At 38.1% G+C, this 22,221-nt stretch overlaps 1 protein-coding gene across 11 annotated transcripts in view; it reads left to right on the forward strand.

Annotated features, from left to right (window-relative positions):
* The window catches only part of LOC139981406 (uncharacterized), an 86,109-nt gene that overhangs the window by 37,652 nt on the left and 26,236 nt on the right, over nt 1–22,221 (forward strand). For all 11 annotated transcript variants that reach the window (XR_011797835.1, XM_071993779.1, XM_071993777.1 and 8 more), the window contains 4 exons: nt 9,936–10,119; nt 14,497–14,633; nt 14,903–15,101; nt 15,544–15,702. Coding sequence is in view for 10 of the 11 variants with exons in the window: in XM_071993779.1 (XP_071849880.1) it covers nt 9,936–10,119; nt 14,497–14,633; nt 14,903–15,101; nt 15,544–15,702 (679 nt within the window). In the remaining variant the exon portion in view is untranslated. The remainder of the gene's footprint in view (nt 1–9,935; nt 10,120–14,496; nt 14,634–14,902; nt 15,102–15,543; nt 15,703–22,221) is intronic.

The following is a 22,221-nucleotide window of genomic DNA, read 5'->3' on the forward strand; positions in this document are numbered from 1 at the left end:
ACATGTAAAACATAAATTGAAGGTATTTCAAGTTTTGAAAATGGCATGTAGGAGGTGAAAGAAATTTTCACTAGGAATACCCTCTAGGTTATTTAATTTTCCTCGATTGTAAATTTATGGGGGGAAAATATGACCATCTACACCAGTAATGAAACATGTATGACCATCTACACCAGTAATGAAACATGTAAGCCTATACATGTTAACCAACCATAGGCCTATTAGATTATATAAAAGCCTATCAAATGTACCCCACGAAGGCTGTTTTGCATTTGCCTACATTTTGGCAGAAGTTGTTGCTATCATCCATGGGAAATGACTAATATCATTAGCAATATAGGGATTCAATGAAGTTTACCTACTGTGCATTTCTCTTTAGCATTTCTAAACCAGTGTACAACATTTTTTTTACAGAGTACCTCTATCCTCCCTTCTACAGTATTGTAATAAACTCACTTGACATGTCAACTTATATGATAGTTTATACACCATTGCCAGCCTTGCGATGTTTTGTTAGTTAAAGGAGGTTGCACTGCTTTGATTTATTGTCAGCAATTCTGGAAGCTTCTTGTGATGGAGGACTGTGCTTTGAAAATGCTTTGACTGTGTTTATAGAACTTGAAGATAGTTTGCAGGCCTGGTCTTCTCTGTAGTGCTGAGATGGCACCCTTACATGACTGAGAGAAGTGTGATTTATCGCACAGTCCATGCTTAGATTGGTCTTACATGTGTGAATAACAAACCCTGGACAGGCCGGCCTGTAAATAGATTCACCAAAAATGTTGGAACAGTAGTAAGTAGGTAGTTCAAACCTTATGACTGAAGATTGCCCAGTGTTTCAAAACTTGAAGGTGGTATTGACGTTTAACTTTCTGAACTTGAAGTTACTTAAAATGTGCCTATATCTGCTTACTAAAACCATCTTCTCTAGTCCTGTATTAAAAGTTTAAAGAAGTTTATATGTTACGTTAGACAGGTCAACTAAGAATTAAGAAATGTCCCTTGTAATTTGAACGACAAAAACCAATTCTATAAATCTCAATCTGACTTGCAACAGAACTGTCTTAAAAATTTGTGTTTATAGGAACAGTTCACAGCAAGTATGGATGTTATCCATTGTATTAACAGTGATCCAAGCAGATAAGCCACATAGTGAATGATTTACCATGATACAAGTTTACAACAACTGCCTGATCAAATAATACTCCTTTAAAAATTCCTCTTCAAAATGGGGATGGCAGATGACACTCACTGCGCTACAGCCATAAATTACTTGTGATGTACAGAGAGATAGTAAAGGAAGTTGATGGGAAAATGGATTTCCAATTGCAAACAAGTATTGATGAGAGAGCTTGAGAGAGGGAAGAAGAAGACATTAGTGATGATGAAAATGGGTTTACCTTATGAGATGGGTAATGAAGCTGGAGAGAGAGAGAGAGAGAGAGGTTGTTGACATCACTAACAACTATGATTGCATCATTATTGTGTAAGCTCATGGTCATGTGATTATTGAATGGGGATGATGTATGATTCAACATACTGGCAAGGCAAGGCATCTTTCAAACCTAACTTTGGCACATTGTGCAAAGGTATAACCCTTGCCATAATGTAGAAAATGTCACAGTATTGTTGTTCATGAAATGTTTGATCACCTGTCCAGTGTCTTGTTAGTCTAATACAGTTGTTTTGTTTTTTTTGTGCAATTTTTCTGTGTTGACAATGGAATAACATTCAGTTTATCGTCGTTAGGATAAGGCTGACAGGGAAACTTTGCTGTCTAAGTTTTGGCTATTAAGGTACAAGCATATCCAATATTTATATAATTTCAAGTCGTGGAGACTTGGCAATAGATTTACTGTACATTCCTGGTGGGCACACAGTTTTCTGTTGGAGAACTGCTTCATTTTGGGTCATTTCCTAAATTTCACATTTTCTTTGCAATTCCTGCGATTTCAAGAATAATTGGGTTGTAGTTTTGCACATATACATAGTACTCTTTAATGTGTAGTTGTTTTACATTCACAGATGAGCATTCAATAAGCTCACTGGACACTTGGCTCAGCATCTGAAATAACTTAATCATATTACCTTCGCTCCTCGCTTACCTGTCTCCTCACAACCTTAGCAGGCTCGTTCAACCGTGGCTAGAATGAAGTGGTTAACTTGTAACACTCTGCACCCTCTATGATCGGACCCCTCCGATCAATGCTCTTTGCATTCTACCACCCAAAGTGTCTAGAATGTTCGTTTTTGTGCTCGGATTTCTTTTCATGATCATATGGTTACAGTCTCGATATGAATAGGGAATGAGTTAAATAGTGGATGGAGTTGAGTGGTGTTTTTTGCCCAGGCTCTCTCTATCTTGGTTGACTTTTCTTAAGAAGTTTTAACATCTGGAAAATGCAGAGTAGATAGAGGCTGTTGACATCCAAATAGAGCTTAACTAGAGAAAGAGGCTGTTGACATCCAAATAGCTTAGTTAGAGTAGAGTTGTTTATAAAGATGACTACCATAATTTTAGGTTTGATTACACAGTTTTTACTTATAAGTGGTTACACTCAGAACAACAGCTAAATGAAATTCATGTTTACAACATGTTTACAACAGTTAAAAATATATGGCTGGTTTATTTATTGCAGTCCTGTTTTATTGCAACGTATGTTTCTTAGCTTTGTATGTTTTCAGTGCGGTGGAAGAATCCTTAAAACGCAGGAAGGAGGAGGGGGAGGTTATGATCTCAAAATTTGTTTCTTAGCAACAATAATAGTAAACTTGTTTTAATCCATCAAGAGAGTTTCTATCATTGCGTGACTATACTCCCTACTCCCTAGGAAACCGAAAAACATTTTGGTCCAAATTGTACCAGCAAGCAATTTAGCTATTCTTTCATACCAGCAATACATTATGAAACATTGCTCAGAGAATTGTGAACACAATTGTTGAATGATTTATAACAGTTGCGCTACATTTTACTTGACAGTCACTTTTAGCAAGGTTGCGGTGTTTGGATGGTCTATCGATCGATCACATAAGGAATTCTTTGTAATATAGTAATCTCAATAGTAGTCATATACATATACATACCAAGTCTACATTATAAATGTAACTCATTGCTCACCCACACTAATGGAAACATGGCAACCCAACACAATATGCTGCATTAGTACAATTATTTTGTTGTAGTTATTACCTCTATGGTCCTTTCAATCTATTCAATAATATAAAAGGTTGCCAAGTGTTTTTTTTTTTGGGGGGGGGTGGCATTATTAGTCTATTTCTGGATATTTTAACAATTGTTTATTTCCTGAATCTAAATGATATTCCCAAAGACTATTGTTTGCATTCATGGAAGGTTGGGGCACTGTTATGATTGTTTAAACTTGTAGTTATAGGGATAACAAAAGCAGATAAAAGGGGCTGTAGGTTTCATTCTATAACCTAACAATAGCTTTCATTATTTGTTGATCAATCCTGTAGAAACAATTCAAACAGATTTCAACATGTTGAGTTTGTAGTGAATTTAACCTCTGTCTTTAAAGGAGTAAACAGCATAAATCTGTTTGCCTGATGGTAAATCTGATCAGACGTTTTGGATAAAGTCCTATCTCTCTGCTCCTCTGCGTTTGCACTTTTTTGTGCAGTTCAACCTTGATTATTAGCTCTAGGTAGGAATTAATCATTTTTTCGCCACCTGCAAAAAAATTGAAACAGCGCCAAAAACATTCTACTGGTATAATATTGACAGGTCCCAAGTAGCGTTTCTGCGAATTGAGATACAGATCTGTTACAGTACAGGCAGCTTCTGGGAGCTGACATATAATATTTGCTGCTGACAATGATTGGCATTACAAGACTTATTTTAGGCCTGGAAATCATGCAAATTATTAGTTTGACTATTGTTAGCCTACTCTCCTTGATAATGTTCTCAATCAGGGTAGTAGTTTGGGATACAAATTTTGTGATAGCAGTTTTGAAGGTTTTTCTTGTATACAATACTATAGCACACGACTGTGTACAATATTGCTATGCATTTTTGCACTTGTATAGCGCTGTGATCAATTTGCTTATTATTAAAGCTTGTGAGTACAAACTCTGGAGTAAGCTTATGAGTACAAACTCTGGAGTAAGCATATTAGTTCAAACTCTGTAGTAAGCTTATGAATGCAAACTCTGTAGTAAGCTTGTGAGTACAAACTCTGGAGTTAGCTTATGAGTACAAAGGCCTGGGTACGAGTATGAGAATAAATACAGAAGATAATGGACTCGAATCTGAAGTTGTTGTACTATATAATACTTCACCAAGGAAATGATACTTGAATCTGTAATCTTCTAATTCCAGTTCATCAAAATCACACCAGGAATGGATGAAATTAGGCATAAACTGTGAAGGTTTGTATAAAATGGAAACAATTGAGGGTATAAAGCTGAGTGTGATCGGAATTACGTAGGCATCGCTGAAAATGCCAGCTTAGAGGAGCTTGTGGTGTCAAATTAAGCACTAGGTTTTGTGTCCTGTTTTTGAGGGATTCTCAATTGTACGTTTTGCAAAATTTGCATAAATTGGCAATCAGATTATCCTAGTAACTGACTTTAGGAATACCCTTGATGATGAGTCCTTCCCCTTGGATGCTTTGGCCCTTTGATCAGGAAAACCCTACACCTTTGCCTCTCTCCCGGGTGTTCTCAGTTTCCCTCTGCTCCTTTAAACTCCATATCATACACTGGAAACAGCCAGATGGCATTCCAGACTGCTAATCCTGTTCTGCTTATACATCCCAGGTCAGAGGTCATCTCCTGATAAGGTCACATGACCTTGAGGACCACTAACAGAGCTGATTTTTGATGTAGGTCATGTCTGGGTAAATTTGTCTGTTTTCTCTGTAGACACCTAGGCACCTTTGCATACCTTTCCAAAGTATGTGACTAATGTTGAGTTAACAACAGCATTGCATAGTTGTTTGATATTACTACAGCCCTCTGTGGCTTTTGGGTACAGTAGTGGTATGTGCGTTGGGAGTTGGGAACATTGAGTTTGTGTAGTAACTTAATGGTATAACTATTAATCATATGTTGGTTACAGATGAAACCAGAGTTCAAGTGAAGTGGGAGTGGGAAGGAGGGTGTCATCAACTCATTTCTGAGAAAGCCTGACCATTTTGATTAGCAGAGCTGTTGAAAGCATATTTGAGGTCTAATTTATATTTGGCTTCAATTAGGAGTTACTGTACAGCATATATGGGAGGTATCCTGATGTAGTATATCTCTATGGTAATTTAAATGGATTGCAACAACAAGACTTAGTACCATGCTGTTTCAAATCTTCCCTTTGATACCTTCAGTTAAAAACCTTTAACCATACTTGAACATCTGTCCATTTCACAGTTACAGACACCCCCCCCCCCCCCCTCCTGTGCAGTGAACACCATTTGGCCGATCCTAAAAACAAATTATGAAATGTTTATTCCAACAAAGAGCACATAGTCACATAAATTTGATGTGATGTTTTGTTATGCCTGTTTGGATGCTTGCTTCATTGTGTCAGTTTTACCAGACACCTAAAGCGCCACCACAGTGTGCTCTCTTTTAATTTCAATTTGGCAAAGGGCTGGCTGATTCTCTTTCCAGCTGAAACAAACAAACAAAGCAAAATGTACGACTTCTAATGATGTTCTTGAAAGTGTTAGAATGTAGAGACATCTCTCTTCTTTCATTTGTTGTCATGGAGATGTGTTATTTCCAAAGTAGTGTAGGGTTTTGGGAACTTTGGTGAACCCGACATACACCACCCGTTGAGATAAAACAATGTTTAATATTGATCTATAGAATGAAACCAAAGTGTTTAGTAAATGATGACTAAGCTGATGTGGCTGCGATAAAATGTTAATATTAATACTTATGAAATGTGTAATGTTAAGGATATTCATTTGATAATTTATCACTACTTTACAGAAGCAACATCATTTTTTGGGACAAATACTGTATTTATTTGGGAGATAATCATTCTATAAAGGGAATGGAGTCTATGGGTGTATTAGTGTGTCAAAATTTGTAGTCTTATGTTGAGTAACACGGTATGTTGGAAACTTTGACGACCAAACTAAGAGAGCTGCTCTTAGTACACTCATTTACTTTTGTGGAGGATTCGTTGTCAACGTCCATGATTAGTGACACAGAAGATAAATTGTAAATTCATATGTAAATGAAGGTATTGTATCTTCATTAGACTAATTAAAAGTAGAAAAACCAAAAGTAAACATTTTGATTTTATATCTCTGTGCTGCTCAACTCTTATATCCAAGCAGTTGTATTATAAGCCTGGGAATAATTTATGCCAAATGCTATACAAATATGCAAATTATAAAAAACGGTTTTTGCTCACTGAAGCATTTACCTTATGTGAAAATACACTGCAAAATGCCACCCAAAATGTGATTGTGTAAATTACCTATTCCCTTTAATCTAGGACATGTTTTACCTTGACAAGAACAAGAAGCCCCCCCCCCCCAAAACAGCGGTATAGAAGTATATATTACCTGGAAAGCCTCAATATTTACACTCTTCTGGTTTTATGTATGGCCCAGTAAATATTGTATCTAGGTCGGCTGGCATGTTTGCACATTCGCTTACTATCTATAAAAAGGGGGGGGGGGCGGAAACTGGTTGAAGTGTTTACTCTTTTCTGGTTTAGGGGAGAAATTACAAGATGACAGATGTATGTGTGAGATGTGTCAACAGTTGCCATGTGTTGCATAAAGATACTGGCACAAAAAAGGTCTCATTTCTTATGAGTCAGAATTATCTCGACTGCAGGTTTTTATAAATGACATTTGCATATCAAGAGATCTTTGCAATCTGTTGATTCAGCCACTTAACGGATGAGAAAGCCTGACAGAATTGATTGCTTGCCCTGATCTAAAGTCATGTTTCCAGGAGAAGAGCTGTTACACTGTACTCCTTAAATTGGAAGTATAGTGTACCATGTCCCTGGCAAGGTTTTTTTCTGAAACACCAAATAGATAGATCAGGGAAGAGGGAAAGGAGAACAAAATATGTAAATATATATATCAAGGATTTCTGCAAATATTTGGAATGTGTCTTGATCATTTCTTTGAGATGTATTAATTAAGATAATTTGATTCTCTGATACTGAAATAAAGATATTTTAACAGTCTGTGATATACTCAACATGTCACACAGGCTTGAGTCACAAAGGAATTTCGTTGTAAATTAAACTAGATTACCAGTTCAGAAGTCCTAACGGTTCTCTCCATGTACAGTAGGAGAGATGATACTAAGTAGTGATATTTAATTGGGATATATAATGATATCCCAAATTTAGTAGGGGATATGTCTTTGTATGAATAGATAAGATATTGCTCTGAGAAGGATAACATGTTCTTTTATTTTTAGAATGGGAAGGGTAAGGAGGAGGAGGAGGTGGGCAGGGTAGGGGAGGGATAGTAGTAGCAGTGATATTGCTGTTCAGTGTTCCTCTACACAAAGTGTACTCTTTGGTGACATAGCTTGACACATGTTGTTCATTTTTGGTGTACTACTGCTTAAGAATTAATCATGGGGGGGGGGGGGGGGGTTCATGAGAAGACAGTTTGCATGTTTATTCCAAGTGACATCCAGTAGAAATCAAACTTGGGACTGTATATTTGAACAAGTGCCAGATGTTTTGTGACATAACATATGTTGTTAATATTGGTTTATTGGCAGTAGAAGATGCAGTGTTTATGTTGGATCTTTTGCATCTGTTTCACAATTCTTGCATGGCAGCTTAGAAGTAACTTTTCCGTTGCTTTGCATCTGGCACATGGAAAGTAACAAACAAGAACGAATGGATCTCCTTTGGAGGTCAATGTCTCCTGTTCCCTAGCCCTTTCCATAGTTCTATCCTATTGGTTTGAACTGACCTGAAATTATAGGCCTCAACAGTCAGAACGCTTTTATAAGGATGGTTTCCCTCCACCTGTCTGGAGTACTTCCTTCTCAAAACAAACTTACCTCTCAGTTGAAGTAGAGGTAACAGTCTGCGGCATAGATATTATCAGATCAGAAGGAATATCAATAAATAGTACTTTAAGTATTTATATACACCAGGATACATTTATAGGTCTTCATCTCTTAACCATCACACGTCCCTCAGTTTATCTTGTCTAGAGTTTCCTCTCAGTTGAAGTAGAGGTAACAGTCTGCGGCATAGATATTAACAGATCAGAAGGAATATCAATAAATAGTACTTTAAGTATTTATATACACCATACATTTATAGGTCTTCATCTCTTAACCATCACACGTCCCTCAGTTTATCTTGTCTAGAGTTACCTCTCAGTTGAAGTAAAGGTAACAGTCTGCGGCATAGATATTAACAGATCAGAAGGAATATCAATAAATAGTACTTTAAGTATTTATATACACCATACATTTATAGGTCTTCATCTCTTAACCATCACACGTCCCTCAGTTTATCTTGTCTAGAGTTACCTCTCAGTTGAAGTAACGGTAACAGTCTGCGGCATAGATATTATCAGATCAGATTGAATATCAATAAATATTACTTTAAGTATTTATATACACTTACAGGTTTTCATCTCTCAACCATCACACGTCCCTCAGTTTATCTTGTCTAGAGTTACCTCTCAGTTGAGGTAGAGGTAACAGTCTGTGGCATAGATATTATCAGATCAGAATGAATATCAATAAATAGTACTTTAAGTATTTATATACACTTACAGGTTTTCATCTCTCAACCATCACACGTCCCTCAGTTTATCTTGTCTAGAGTTACCTTTATTACTGTCCCACCAGAGTCATAATTCCACAGATCTATATCTTCTTGCTCTGATCCTTTGGTTCTACCCTCCCCCTCTCCCCAACCCCCCCCCCCCACACACACCTACTTGCCCCTTGCATCCAATCTTTGGAAAGAATAAGGTTTTCAACAGTATGTAATTTTTTTGTAAAAGCTAAGGACAGGTGTCTAACAAAAGTATAAACACAACAGTCAGATGTCTATTTACTTATCCATCAAATCATGACATACATACGTTTTAAATTGACCTGTAATAACACGTAAATTGTGCAATATATGCAATGTCATATAAGGTCATGAATATTTATGTCGCATTGTGCGCAACAGTTCATTATCCTACGTACGTACGTCAGTACGTGAGGGATATTTTAGTATGAAGATAATATTGGGCATTTTCAGTTTTATGGTTTTGATGTATCATGTATCTTTAGATGTTATTCTAGCTGCTTGTTAATTATGTGCATTGATTGAAGGGACTGTTAATGAAGTATGTTTCTTGACATATCAATCATTCCTGGCACCTTTATTTGTTCTCTATCACACTGTTTTTTCTTATTTTAACAAAAGCCAATAAAAGCTGCCTTATAAAAGCATCCCAACATGTGGTTACGATTAGCTTTGTTTCTGATAGTTACGATAGTCACTGCATCGTACATTGATCCATTTCCAATCTACTCACATCAAAATTAACAGATGTAACAGAATTAAAAAATGTAACTTAATATTGCCTCCCTTTACTATGTTACAGTTTTATCTTACAGTGTAAAAACCAAGTGTTTGATGTCTTGCTGTGATTCACAAGCAGTGTGCAGACTACATTAGGCTGATTTTTTTACAGTTGGTTCTTCATGTCTGGGGTTTTAATGAAGCCCATTGTCTGCCCTGTGGTCAGTTTGGCTGACCAGTACTTGGCTAATTCTTCGATGATGAGGACAATTTACCCTATGCACTTGCAATGAGAATGTGAATCAAATTGTTCATGGGAGATTCCTACTATAATAATGTTTCAGTTAATGTTTGGTCCGATTTAAGATCTCTTTCTTGAAATTTGAGTAAAATATTTCAGCCAAAAGATGTGTTATTTATGTGTGTATATTTTCTTTGGTTATTCTTGCAGAGTGTCTAGTGCTTCACAGCTAGTGGAAGCCATCTCCCCGTATAAGAGGCCCCGCCCACAGAGCCCTCATGGAGCGCACAGTATATTCTATTCGCCTGACCATCGGTTTATTCAAGGTGGAGGTCATTACACTACCAACCTGTACGCTACAGCCCCGCAGAGAGATGTCCGGCCTCACATGCAAGTAAGTATCTAGACCGCAGCCTACGTGCCCTCAATTCTGATTAGTCTGACGCATGTTTTCATCTAGACCATCATCTCGTGGTCTGACTCTTGCATTCGTTCATCTCTTGCTGCGGATCGGCCCAAAATTTTGGCCAGACAGGTACATCTTTGTGATTGTGTGATCGATTGTCTATTTACTACACAAATATTCATGAAGAAGAGACACTTTAGACCGTCAAGAGTAGAATGCATATAGAGTTAGAGATGAACTTAAAAATGAGTCGTGTTTTTGCAATACGACTTTGAACTTGCTCACTGTAGTTCAAGAATGATGAATACTGTCTCTGGTAGGCTTTTAGCTCCCACTGATGATGTCGTCAAGTATGTCCATATTTCATTTCCATATTATTTGTCAGCCAGCCAGCAAATGTGGAATAATGCATTTCCCTTCGTCACATTCTTGAATACGCGCTCTGTGGCAAGTCTGCCCTAATTCAATCCCGTAAACAGGATTGTCTTTCACTTTGGGGTTTTCTTCTTTTCTTTCGGCCATGTTTGCCATTTTCCCTAAAGGTTTTATATGAGGAGGATGATGCAAAATTGGGTCAAGGAATATTAGAATAGTTTTCTGATGTAAGGACATGAATGTATTTGTTAAGGTGGTGTGACGAAGATTGTATTCTGTGGCAATATCATTTCATTCTGTACGCTTTTCTGTTTTGTATAATACTCTATAATCTATGTTAAATACTGCTGTTTGGGATGTCTTTGGTCAATTTGTGAAACTATATAGATCCGAAGACGTCCTTTTCAGAGGTTTCCATGTTAGCAGATTTTAATTAGGGAGTAGTTCATGGGTCTGTTCAACTTTAATTTGACTACTGCTCATTACACAAGAGATAAGAAAACAAAAGAAAAATTGGTTTTTTTTTTAAAGCAACTGTTTATGATGTTCATCATTTCATATAAAACCTGGCTATGGATCGTTGACATTGATGAATTACATCGTTAATCTGATTGAAGTAACGAACTGTATCAAACATTCATTACATAAAATCCAGAAATCTGCCTTAAGATGCAGACATGTTATCGCTATAATACGTTGTATTCCTCTGTGCTTATTACAAGTTACTAATACAGGTTTAAATTGCCCCAGGGCCATTTCACGTAATCTATTGTTTAGGCAGGTGTTTGCTCGCAAGGAGGATGATTGAGAACCTAGTGGCTTCTTGCATCTATGTTAGACTAGACTACAGATTGCAGCTATAAATGAATATGGAGGCAATTAGTAAACTTCTGATTGAAAGAAAGAAATATCGTCTGAACATTATGCCAAAAAGCGTGAAGGACGAGACATCTCCTCCCAAGGATGCAATCACTCAGGTTTTACTCCTCTGGAGCAAAATAACCTGACTGTGTGTGCTCTTCCATGGGATCTCTCTCAAAGTCCCAGACCATTTGTCTGTATTGAATCGTTCTTTGCATGATATGTGGCATGGGTAACATGGTACAGCAATTTCTGCATCGGTGGTGGTGCGTTCAGTTCCGAGAAATATAATCACAAACTTGACTACTTTCAAATTCTGGCTGGCTGGTTTTTCTGTAGCAATGTGGAAAATTACCCCAGGGTATCAAACTATCGGAGATTGAATTAGATAATTTTGAAATGTGAAGGATTTCTCAGAGGTTGAAATTCCTGGGGCAAGTTAGTCAGCTGATGTCAGGGTAATGTGTTAAATATTGAAAGATATTATGTACACATTGGTAGGCAATGTGGCAAATGCATTCTTAATGGAGTGCCTGGCATTGAAATTTACAATTTGTAAGGTCAATGGGTTGTATTTTCTACTTTAACTGCATACTTTGGTGAATTAATAAAAGACGTTTGCTTTGCTGGCAGGGAATTATCCGGTGAAATTGTTTGTTCAGAAAAACAAACAAAATCCAATTTGTGCCAGTTACATGTCTGCATTATGCTTTTCTTTTTGAAGAATGCACATTTAAGAGCATTGGAGGCTAAACTGTTAAAATGACTGGAACACATAGTTTAGTAACAGATCATTACATCAGCTACTCAGAAAAACCCCCACAAAAATCAGTCATAAAAAAGGCACATTCAGAGATATTTTTAATAGCATTTATGGGATTTCAAGAAGATTGGAAACATTGATAAAAGTGGTATTTTCCAGGGGGAGGGACAGGGTTTTCATGGGGGGGGGAAGGGGTGTCATGTAGTTTAAGAAGACTGGAAAGTGCATATTTAGGTTGGAGATAGGTAAGTGAAATTAATCGTAAATCCTGAAACCAGTCAGAATTGGGGCATCAAGGAAATGATAATGCAGTTATGTTGCATTGTACTGTCCAGTCACCACCACTAGAACTATTGGATGTACATAGTGTCTTGTGTATATTTTTCTTGCTTCCAGTGATTTGTTTGGAAGTGGGTTAAACCTCCCATCCCGTCTCTGTGTTATATGACCTTCACTGGATCTTGAAACTAGTCAACGGATGACAGGACATGTTTGGAAGTGGTTGGGGAAGGAGCAGGGATGGGGGAGGGGGTGGGGGGGTGGAGAGTTTCTATTCCTTGAAAACCAACTCTCATCTTCTTGCTGGTTCACTCTCCAAGAGTGGCTGCAGAAGTTAGCTGATTATTCTGCAAGTGATTCAGAAAATAGTGCCATAAAGACGTGAAATTGATAGAGTGTACACTCAAGTCTCTCTGCCAAACTGTCCAGTGCTTTGGTTGACGCATGTCCTGTCATCCGTTGACTAGTTTTAAGATCGAGTGAAGGTCATAGAACAGAGAGATGTGATGGGAGGTATAACCATAACCCCCCACTCTCCCCCTCTTAAGTACCTCAGTATTAAACTTCAGATTTGGCAGTGTTGTTATTTTGAAGCGATAGATCGTGATATTAAGTCACTCTTAGACGTCCGTTCTCCGCAAGAACTCGAGGAGCCCTTTGACAAGTTGTCAACAGAGGTGACGAATCGGTGGCTCCATCCAACAACGGAGTCGTAACACAGGAAGGGCGTTTAAGCAAACAAATTTGATAGATTGCGATCCATCAAAATTGTAAATGCATGGGGGGGGGGCCTAAAGGAACCTTACTTTAGAGAGCGGAGCAGAAGTCAATTAAGACCAGAATATTTTAGATTGGGTGGATTTAAAGATGATAGAACGGAATAGATTTAACAAAAAGCATGCCCTGCATTCTCTCAAATCTAGTATTGCTCTGAAAGTAACATATATGTTACATTAACAGTCTATTCAACAATATTATATGAAAATGGGTGAATTACAAATTTTGTGTCTGTTTATAAATTTTTGGGCGAGAATCATAGTGCAATATTTGCAGACTTTTGAAATGAATTATTCACTCGTGTATCGTAACAAGAACAGGATGTATCTGTTTTCTTTACATATGATCGAAAGTTAGATGAATTCTAGATCTCCAATTCTAATTTGAATGGTCATGGGAAAAGGTTATCGAGTATAGCATCGCACCATGCTGGGCAAAACGTGTTAATTGCTATACTGTACGAGTGCATAGATGCATGACACTTTCTGTACTGTACGAGTGCATAGATGCATGACACTCTGTAAACAGGAATCACATGATACTGAATCGACTCTCCGTGCTATTCTTGGCGATGATGTCATGAATCTGGTGAAAATTTGTCTCTTTGTTAGAAAGAGTTCGCCAGGTGTTAATTGCATGGTTTTGTTTGCAGTTTGCAATGTCTGCATTCAGAGACAAGTGCCGGTACGGTTACCTACGTGCATGATTAAATCCGACATGCACTATTTCATTTAATCTTGTTTGGTTGCGTTTTGCCTTGACAACATGCCACTCCACGATTCATGGATTGTATGTATATATATAGCACATTGAAGTAAGGCAGCCATGCGTTGTATGTGGACTGGTAGATCAGTGCATACTGCAAGTGAATACCTCACAGTTAGGCAGGCGCTAGCTGGTTCACCTTTTTCAAGAGCTCCTTTACAGTCATGTTTACACACTGTTATTAACGTATAGTCATCCTGTGAAACTATTATCAAGTTCAATGTGAAATGAATTTAAGGTCATCATAAGTCCACACCTGTTTTTTTGTGTCCCACAGATTTTAATGCATGGTTTTGTTTTCATCCGCAAATCTTATGCCTAAAAGATGAATGTCATAATTTCTGGTGTGGGTTTTGGGAATTAAATTTAGAATTAAATGTAATGTAACGGATGATGTTTTCAGGTAGCTGGTCTTTGCTAAAAGTAAACTGTTGAGAGAAAGATACCAAAAGATTGTGGCACGTTCAACATACGAACTACTGATTCTTCTTCTCAAGAGTTCTCCATCTCGCTCTGAGGTAACTTTCCTTTGTTTTGATTTGTAGGAGATGGCAGCAATGAATTACCAGGATCATCATCCCAGAGAAATGAGTTCCTATAATAGTTTACAGAGCCAAATTAGAAGGAGGCCCTCGCTTTTATCCGAGTTCCATGGCGGTGCTGCCGAAAGGGAGAGAGAACGGTATGTTACAAGAAGATCCCGTTTTCATAAAACTTTTACCCAAGGTTCTCCTCATCCCTACAGTTTTTCCGTAGTCTTGCAGTGTGGCACTCAATCAGCACAAATAATCTGTGGAAAATTGAATTTTAGCAGCAGGTTGATTTGGAGGGGGGGGGGGGGAGAGTGGTTGAGAGTAGGAGAGGAGGGGGTGGTATTGTTTGTGTGTAAATTGTTTCATAGAGTAACTCTTATGTTTTATTTCCTGTTCATCTGTTTTGTGCCAATCGTAGAAGCGGGAAGGAATTTTACTCGCGCGGTCTCGACCCGCTACGGATGCACACCTCAAACCATCACCCAGATAATGAGATCTCGGTAGCTAAAAGGCGACGGTTGGATATAGACAATGATACCAAATTCAGGCCAGTCCACGAGAATAGTACCTCAACGAGGGTGGTGACCTCCTCAGCTAATCAACCTGAAGTCAAGAAGGTAATAGATTATTGTAGAGGGAATCTGTGATTAGAACTTAATGTGGTGACACCATGATGGGTGTGGTGTGTTGGTGGTTACATGGTAGTAGCCTGAGTCATAGCCAGGTATGGTTGCAGGATAGGCCTGGCTAACAGGTTTAGTGTAGCTGCCCTTATGGCAGATAAGAAGGATTCTGAAGCACTGGTTCATTTAGCCGGCTAAAAGATATATGGTGTTGATAGGTAACACATTTTTGTCATGTAATGGGTGGCATCATAGAAATATTGATCATGTGATGTAAATAGGGGGTCATGGGTCAACTTTTTGTTCTAATTATCTTTAATATTCTAATCAGTCAAGAGATGGATAACTTTTATATCACTCACAACTTGAAAAGAGTATTACTGGTTCCTTTTCTCATATATTTATTTCATCATTCTCTCCTCCCCTCCCCCTAAAGGAACCGTTTATACCTAAAGTTGAAAATGTATCACCGACCCCTTGCGACGATGAGTCACCTTCAAAGGTATCTAAAGAGGGCCTCCTTCAAGCCATGGAGAAGATGGACCGAGAAATACAGATGGTGGAAAGTCAGATTGTCAACTTGAAGAAAAAGAAGGTAAACTTCATTATTTGCTAAATGATCCATGTGTTGGCATGGAGACTGTGCTCCATGATAAGTGTTCATGTAGGAAATTGGATGATAGAAAGATGAAGGAATGTAAAAATATTGCAGAAAAATGTTCCATCAAAATATATGAAACGATATGCTTTGGAAATGACTTTCAAGAGTTTACACCAAGATGTTGTGTATCACATGACTTCAATTTCATTTCAATCTTTTGTTCCTGTTTTGCAAAGTCTTGTTCTAGTAATTGTAGCAGTGTGTTCCACTGAGTGATTGCCAGATGTGTGACTGAGTAAGTTCAAGAACCTGTCTCCGTGCGATAAATTTTTGTCGGTACAAAGCCCAATTAATTCACTGGTAGAGCACCATCGATTCTGTCATCTCATGTGTTTATCTGCTGATGTGTATATGTATTCCTAGCATTGGCAGCAGCAGTATGCTGGATTTCCTGCGTTGCTCGACCGAAGGCCAAAACAAAAGTTATGAAAGCCGAGACCCCATTCATTCCACCGCTCCCGTTGCGATTTTTTCTTCTAGTCGATTGCATTTTTTTTCTTTTCTTTTTTACTGTTTTCCTTTTTTTATGTTGAGTCGTTCAGCAAATCAATTGATATGTCCTTGGCATAGAAGAAGTAGTTTGTGTATTCTGTAGATAAATTGTTGGTGAGATAAAAAGAGCGGAGGATGATTCGTGCTGATTAGGTACGGGGGATAGAATGACAGGAGATTTCGATTGATATGGAGCGTGATCCGTGTCTTTCATTAGAGTTTCTCTACACGGTCTTCACCCTGATATACGAGCCCGCCTCTCAGGAAGCTGCGTTGAAAATCTAGGCTTTCACGTCCGAGGCCGGTCTCCCCTTTCTCACTTTATTACTGTTTACATGACGGAATGCTTTGCAGGCCGAAACCAAAGATGGGGGATTCTTGTGGCAGTTGATACTTGTGTGCATGATGTCTTGGGCAATATGTGAGGAACAAAAGTTCCCCTTAGGCCTGCTATTGAATTCAGAGGCTAAAAGCATGTTTTCTCTTTAGAGTGGTCGCTGTATTTTATCTCTTTATTTGCTGTTTTTTTTTTTTTTTGGAACAAAATTCTTTTGGGTGCAATATCACACCTTTTTTTTTTGGCTTGTGATGTTGATGAAATGAAACCCTGTTGAGGGTCAGTCCGACCACCAGTGGGGGAGGGGGGGTGTCTGTAGATAGATGATAATATCGGTGATTCCGAGAAGTTTCATCCTAGGGGTATAACTTTAATCATGTGCAGGCAGGCCTTCTCTTAGTTTGGAGAGATAATCAACAGTTGGAGTTTGTTTACTGTAAAGATAGTGATAGAAAGAAGAAGTCACAAAAGAAAAGAGGGGGGCCGGGGGGGGCTTTTCCAGTCTGTTTTTCAATGAGTGTGACCATGATCAAATTACTTGAATCAATTAGCAAAACAAACATGTTTTACACTTGACACTATTCAGGTCAGAAATCAGGAAATTTTTAAAATCAGAATGTACCTTTGTTACAATTGCAATTATTGCCCATTTTAAATTAAGATAGAAAGGGGTTACATATTTCTGTGAGTACTTCCAAATCCCCTTCCCCCTCTCCCCCCCCCCCTCGCACAACCCTCATTCTGGTATCATGCCAGAAATATGTTATCCTTCCAACAGGACTTACTACTGCTATAAACAAGTGTGCACTAAAGTTGACCATGTCAATGCCCTGAGTGCTATGCCTGTTTATATTTAGAACCTCACTAACATTTTGACATTAAAGAGACTGTAGTTACTTGGCTCACTAAGTTAGCAAGGTGCAAGGCTGTGAATTATCATGTAGCAGATGACCTAACCTGATGTGGTGAATTTTTCCAAGCCAGTTAACAAATATTAATAGCTAAAGAAAGGCAATGAATTTGTAGTTATGAAAGTGTTTTGCAAACCAATCGTATGGAGAAACTTTGATCACTGAAGGAACTTTTTGGTGAGGGTTCATGACATAGTCATAGTGGTCCATGATATTGTCATAGTGGTCCATGATATTACTGTAGTGGCCCAGGACATGGTGGTCCATGATATTGTCATAGTGGTCCATGATATTATCATGGTTCAGTCCCTTGGCAGAGCAAGTAATTCGACATAATATTCACCAACTGTAGGCAAGTGACGCTGCAGTCTGCTACCACCTGGCTTACCAGAAACATTGTGTGTTTATGAAAGACCCTCTGTGTTAGAAATGCTTTTAGTTTATAGAATTATCCGTAGAGGCTCTTTAAACCAGTATCTTTTCCACTTACAAATAAAGGGTTGGGCTCTATGGTAGAATATCTCCTGGTACTATAGGTGAGTGTATTAGATGCAGTGTTGGTGTTTAAATTGCATTGTAAAGGAATGCTATATCAATAATTGAGTTTGTTGTACTTAGTTACCCCACACTGTTGAGAATGTACTAGTATGTAAGCCACATGCTGGTGTTTACTACATAATACCTGAGCATCCAATCTGTATGCTAATCTATTTTAGTCTGCCTTAGCAGCTATAGACTGATTCGGTGGAATATTTTGTAGTCAAAGTTTGACCCTGTTTATCGCCGGCATCAGAAGTAAGTCGGTTGGGGGAGAATGAGTATTAAAGAAGACGCGAGCACCGACTGATACTTTAGCTTTAGTTTTGAATTTTTTATTTAGAAGTATTTTTTAATGCTTGAATTCATACATAAAAGAGAGAGGGGGAAAAAAAAGGCAGAAAAAAGCAACTAGTTGATAACATTTTATGTCTTGTCAGGCATGAATAATAGATACAATTGGTTTGTAAAGTAGTGTTTGTAATGATCTTGAAGTTGTACCGAATATTCAGATGCCTGAGGAAGATTGCAAACAAAATGCAAACAACGGAATCAGACATCGGAGAATTTTAAAAAATATTTAAAAGGGTTAACTTTGGAAAATAATTTTGTGTAGAAAGATATTATTGATGAAAGCGTGGTCAACAGCAGCAGCAGGGTAGTGTTGGCTCTGTGAATATATTCATTCAAAGCCGGCCTAAGCGGCTTCATTAGCATTATTATGTGCATATCATTAGCATACTTATGCTGGAGTGAGAAAGTAGATATATTGTTGTTTTGTTTATGTGTGCGGGGGGGGGGGGGTATGAGGTAACGTGATATGTGAGAAATAAGGCATTGCAAGTAAATCCACAGACAAGCAGTATTTTGTTGTGATGTTTGTTAATTGGTTAGCTCAGTGCGTTCGCATCAGGTTCCACCAATGAACTGTAGCTGATCAAAAAATTCCACTTGTTATGTACTGGCCATTGGTATTGGTCTTTTCATAATTATGAAGGCATATAGTTTGTAAAATGGGACCATTTAAACAGAATAATACTCAAGAATAACAACAGTCAACATTTAACCTATGGGTGTGGGAGAGAGTAGGGAGTGATAGGAAGGAAAGGATGGGAAGGAGAGGAGAATGAGAAGGGGGGGGGGGGGTGGGTGAGATCATATGGGCTTTCAGTGGTGAGCTGTGTGAACCGTGATCCACAGCCAGCATCAAACTACTTAGCTAGATTAGCTGAATGTCCAAGTTGAATTGTCGTATATCTATTGGCATACAAGTCCTCAATGCAGAAACGATCACTTACTGTACAGTATCTGGTTTCACTCATTTGCAAGTAATATTCCAAAACAGGCTTCATGTTCTTGCTGTTTAACAATTGATGATGATATTAGATATCAGCGGGCAGAGATAAGGGGAGATTGAGAGAGTGACACAGCAATGGTAAAGCTATCTTTCAATCGCCTTTAGCAACAACCATTTTAAGTACTAGATAGATTTTTAATGAAACGAGACAGATCTCAGACTGTTTGCTACCTTGAGCCTTTAGGAAGAAGGTCCTGCAGGTGATATAATCCAGTTTTTTTCCTCAGAAATCTTTTGTCATTCAAATTTTTTTGATTCTTCCTTGTAAAACTTCTTCAAAATGTCTCCACAAACATGAATTACATCCTGAAGGTCAGGTTTGCAAGGACGCAAGTCTGCTCGTTTTTGCATTAATAAGCTATCATCCAAAAAGGAAAATATACCTTGGCTGTTGTAATTAATGGCATCCTTCAATAAGGAGGATTTAGAAAAGGGGTCAGGGCTTATAGCAGACCCTCTTTATTATCTTTGTGGACGTAAGCTCTACAGCTCTAAAAGAAATGCAATGAAAGACATAGCACATATATAGTTTATGTGTTTTGTTGTCTGAAAATTAATCAAATTATCATAGTTTTGCTTAATTAAGAATGTTGCATAATCTTTCTAAAATGGGTGTTCTTTTATGGCAGAAAGGGTTTCTACATAATTTGTGACCCAAGTCTAGCTTTTGCTACCTCCTCGGGGGGGAACGTGGCAAGGTTTGAGGATGGAACTAATAGAAACCTAAATTCTAAAAATAATCATCCCTTACTATGCAGATTAACTTGTCTCAAAGTGTTAATATTTCTACAGATGGGCATCGTTTCATCTCACTGGAACAACTGGGAGTGTATTTATGATGTAAACCTCTGTAAAATCAAAATGTTTATTTTGTTTTGAGAAGGTTGCAATGTTTCTTTGAAAGGAGAAGATGAAAATTAAACATTTGGAGGCAAAGTTGCATTGTCCTCCAGAAGGCAAAAGAGGAATGCATAATTTATAGGGATGGAAGTTTATTTTTATATACCTTTGTGGGAGGATTGAGAGGCAATGCATAGACACACATATATCAAGAATGAGAATAGGAGATGAAGTAGGGCAGGCATCTTGTGGCCGAAATAATGGATTAAATGCAATTAAGACTAAGTAAGTCAGAGAAGTATTGATGGGGGGGAGGGGGAAACATTCTTGATGCGAAGGTTTCACTGATTGGGGGTGGGGGAAGATTAGGAGATTTACTTGTCAATGAAAGACCTTGACAATGTTAATTAAAACTCACATGGTCACTGTATTACAGAAATGCAGAGAGTAAATACTACTAAATTTAAATTGTTTCAGGGAATATATAGAGAAACAGTACTGTCTAAGAGTTTTTATGTATCAAAACCGTGAGGCCTCCATTGATGCAAAATGTCTGTGTGAAACTATTAAGAACATGAAATAAAATATGGGGGAAGAAAAGTTTTTTTTAGAACAGTCTGACAGGAGCAGTCATTGATATGTTCTGTTTTAGCCTAGGTTGTGACTGTATGTCCCACCGATAAAGAATACACTGTCCTATAAAACCATTTTCTATATCAAGGTTTGTTTCAATCTTCCTTTCGTTTCTTGTTTTCCTGGAAATTGTGGTCGTCTCTGCAGTCATGCTGTTAATAATAGTTGGTTAGCACCCAGGTGGTGAGGCAGGAGGGTGGTGAGGTCACTGTGAGCTGCCCCAGGTGCAATTCTATGCCTGGGCATGCTGACTGCTTGCCACTGTGTAGAAAATTAATCAAAATATAAGAGTTTAATAGGAAGATGTTATTATTTTTTGAGAACTGTTTGGAGGACATTATCAGTCAAGCAGCAGTGTGTGGGTTTGTAGAAGTAAAGGAGAGAGTGGGGAGCATGCTGGAGTAAGTTTCATTGCAATACTACATGGGCACAGGTCTCATTTTTCAGAGGCATTTCAGATAGTGGAGTGGTTTATTTGGGTTTGTGTTACTCCCCTGATGGATTATGAAGGGACTGTTCTCTCTACAACTTCTAGCTGTCAACAGGAGTATTGTTACCTACAAAATATTTTCAGATATTTAATTGAGGGAGGGAGGGAGGGAGGGAGTGGAGGGGGTGGAGGGAGGAAGGGAACAAAGAAACATCTAAATTAGAAACACTGATGGCAAGGCGACATTTAACAAGTCACATTTTGTAAACTTTTAGTAAACTGATGATATTTCTGGTGTGGGTATTGGGTTTAATTCCTATTCTATTCCTTGGTTTTATAGTCTCACAAAATATCAGAGTCTCCTTCTGACATCAGATCTGTTTTCTGCATATGTAGGACCTCACTGATTAGTTTTGACTCCTTGCAAAGGGCAAATAAGAATCTGTGAGATGTGGGTGTTTGTGTAAGTCATATGTGTGTGTGTGTATGTGACATGTGCGTGCATGTGACGCCTGCTTGTAAATTCAATAACTTGGATATAACTCAACTAGTAAAGCCTTGGATGAACTTCATAGATGTAACCTACATTAGATCTCCTTAGCACAAGAATCCTGTCAAAAACTGATGGAGGTCGTAGCTCATTTTGAGGTCGTACGGTGGTCAAACCTGAAAACCTTGTAAAAAAACACTAAACATCATAGTTGTAATAGAAAACCTAGTATATGATAATTCCAAACGAATCTTGAATAAACAACAACACACACTCAGTATGTAGACCCCCTCATGGATTAGTACAAGAAACTCTGCCCAATGTCACTTGAGGTTAACAGCCCTAACATCTTGTGCACACCAAGTTCCTAAGTGAAAGGGGTGGATGAACTTTAGGCTCGATAGTTTCACATAGAGTGTAAGAACC

This window comes from Apostichopus japonicus, chromosome 15 (genome assembly GCF_037975245.1).
Source record: "Apostichopus japonicus isolate 1M-3 chromosome 15, ASM3797524v1, whole genome shotgun sequence".
NCBI lineage: Eukaryota > Metazoa > Echinodermata > Holothuroidea > Aspidochirotida > Stichopodidae > Apostichopus > Apostichopus japonicus.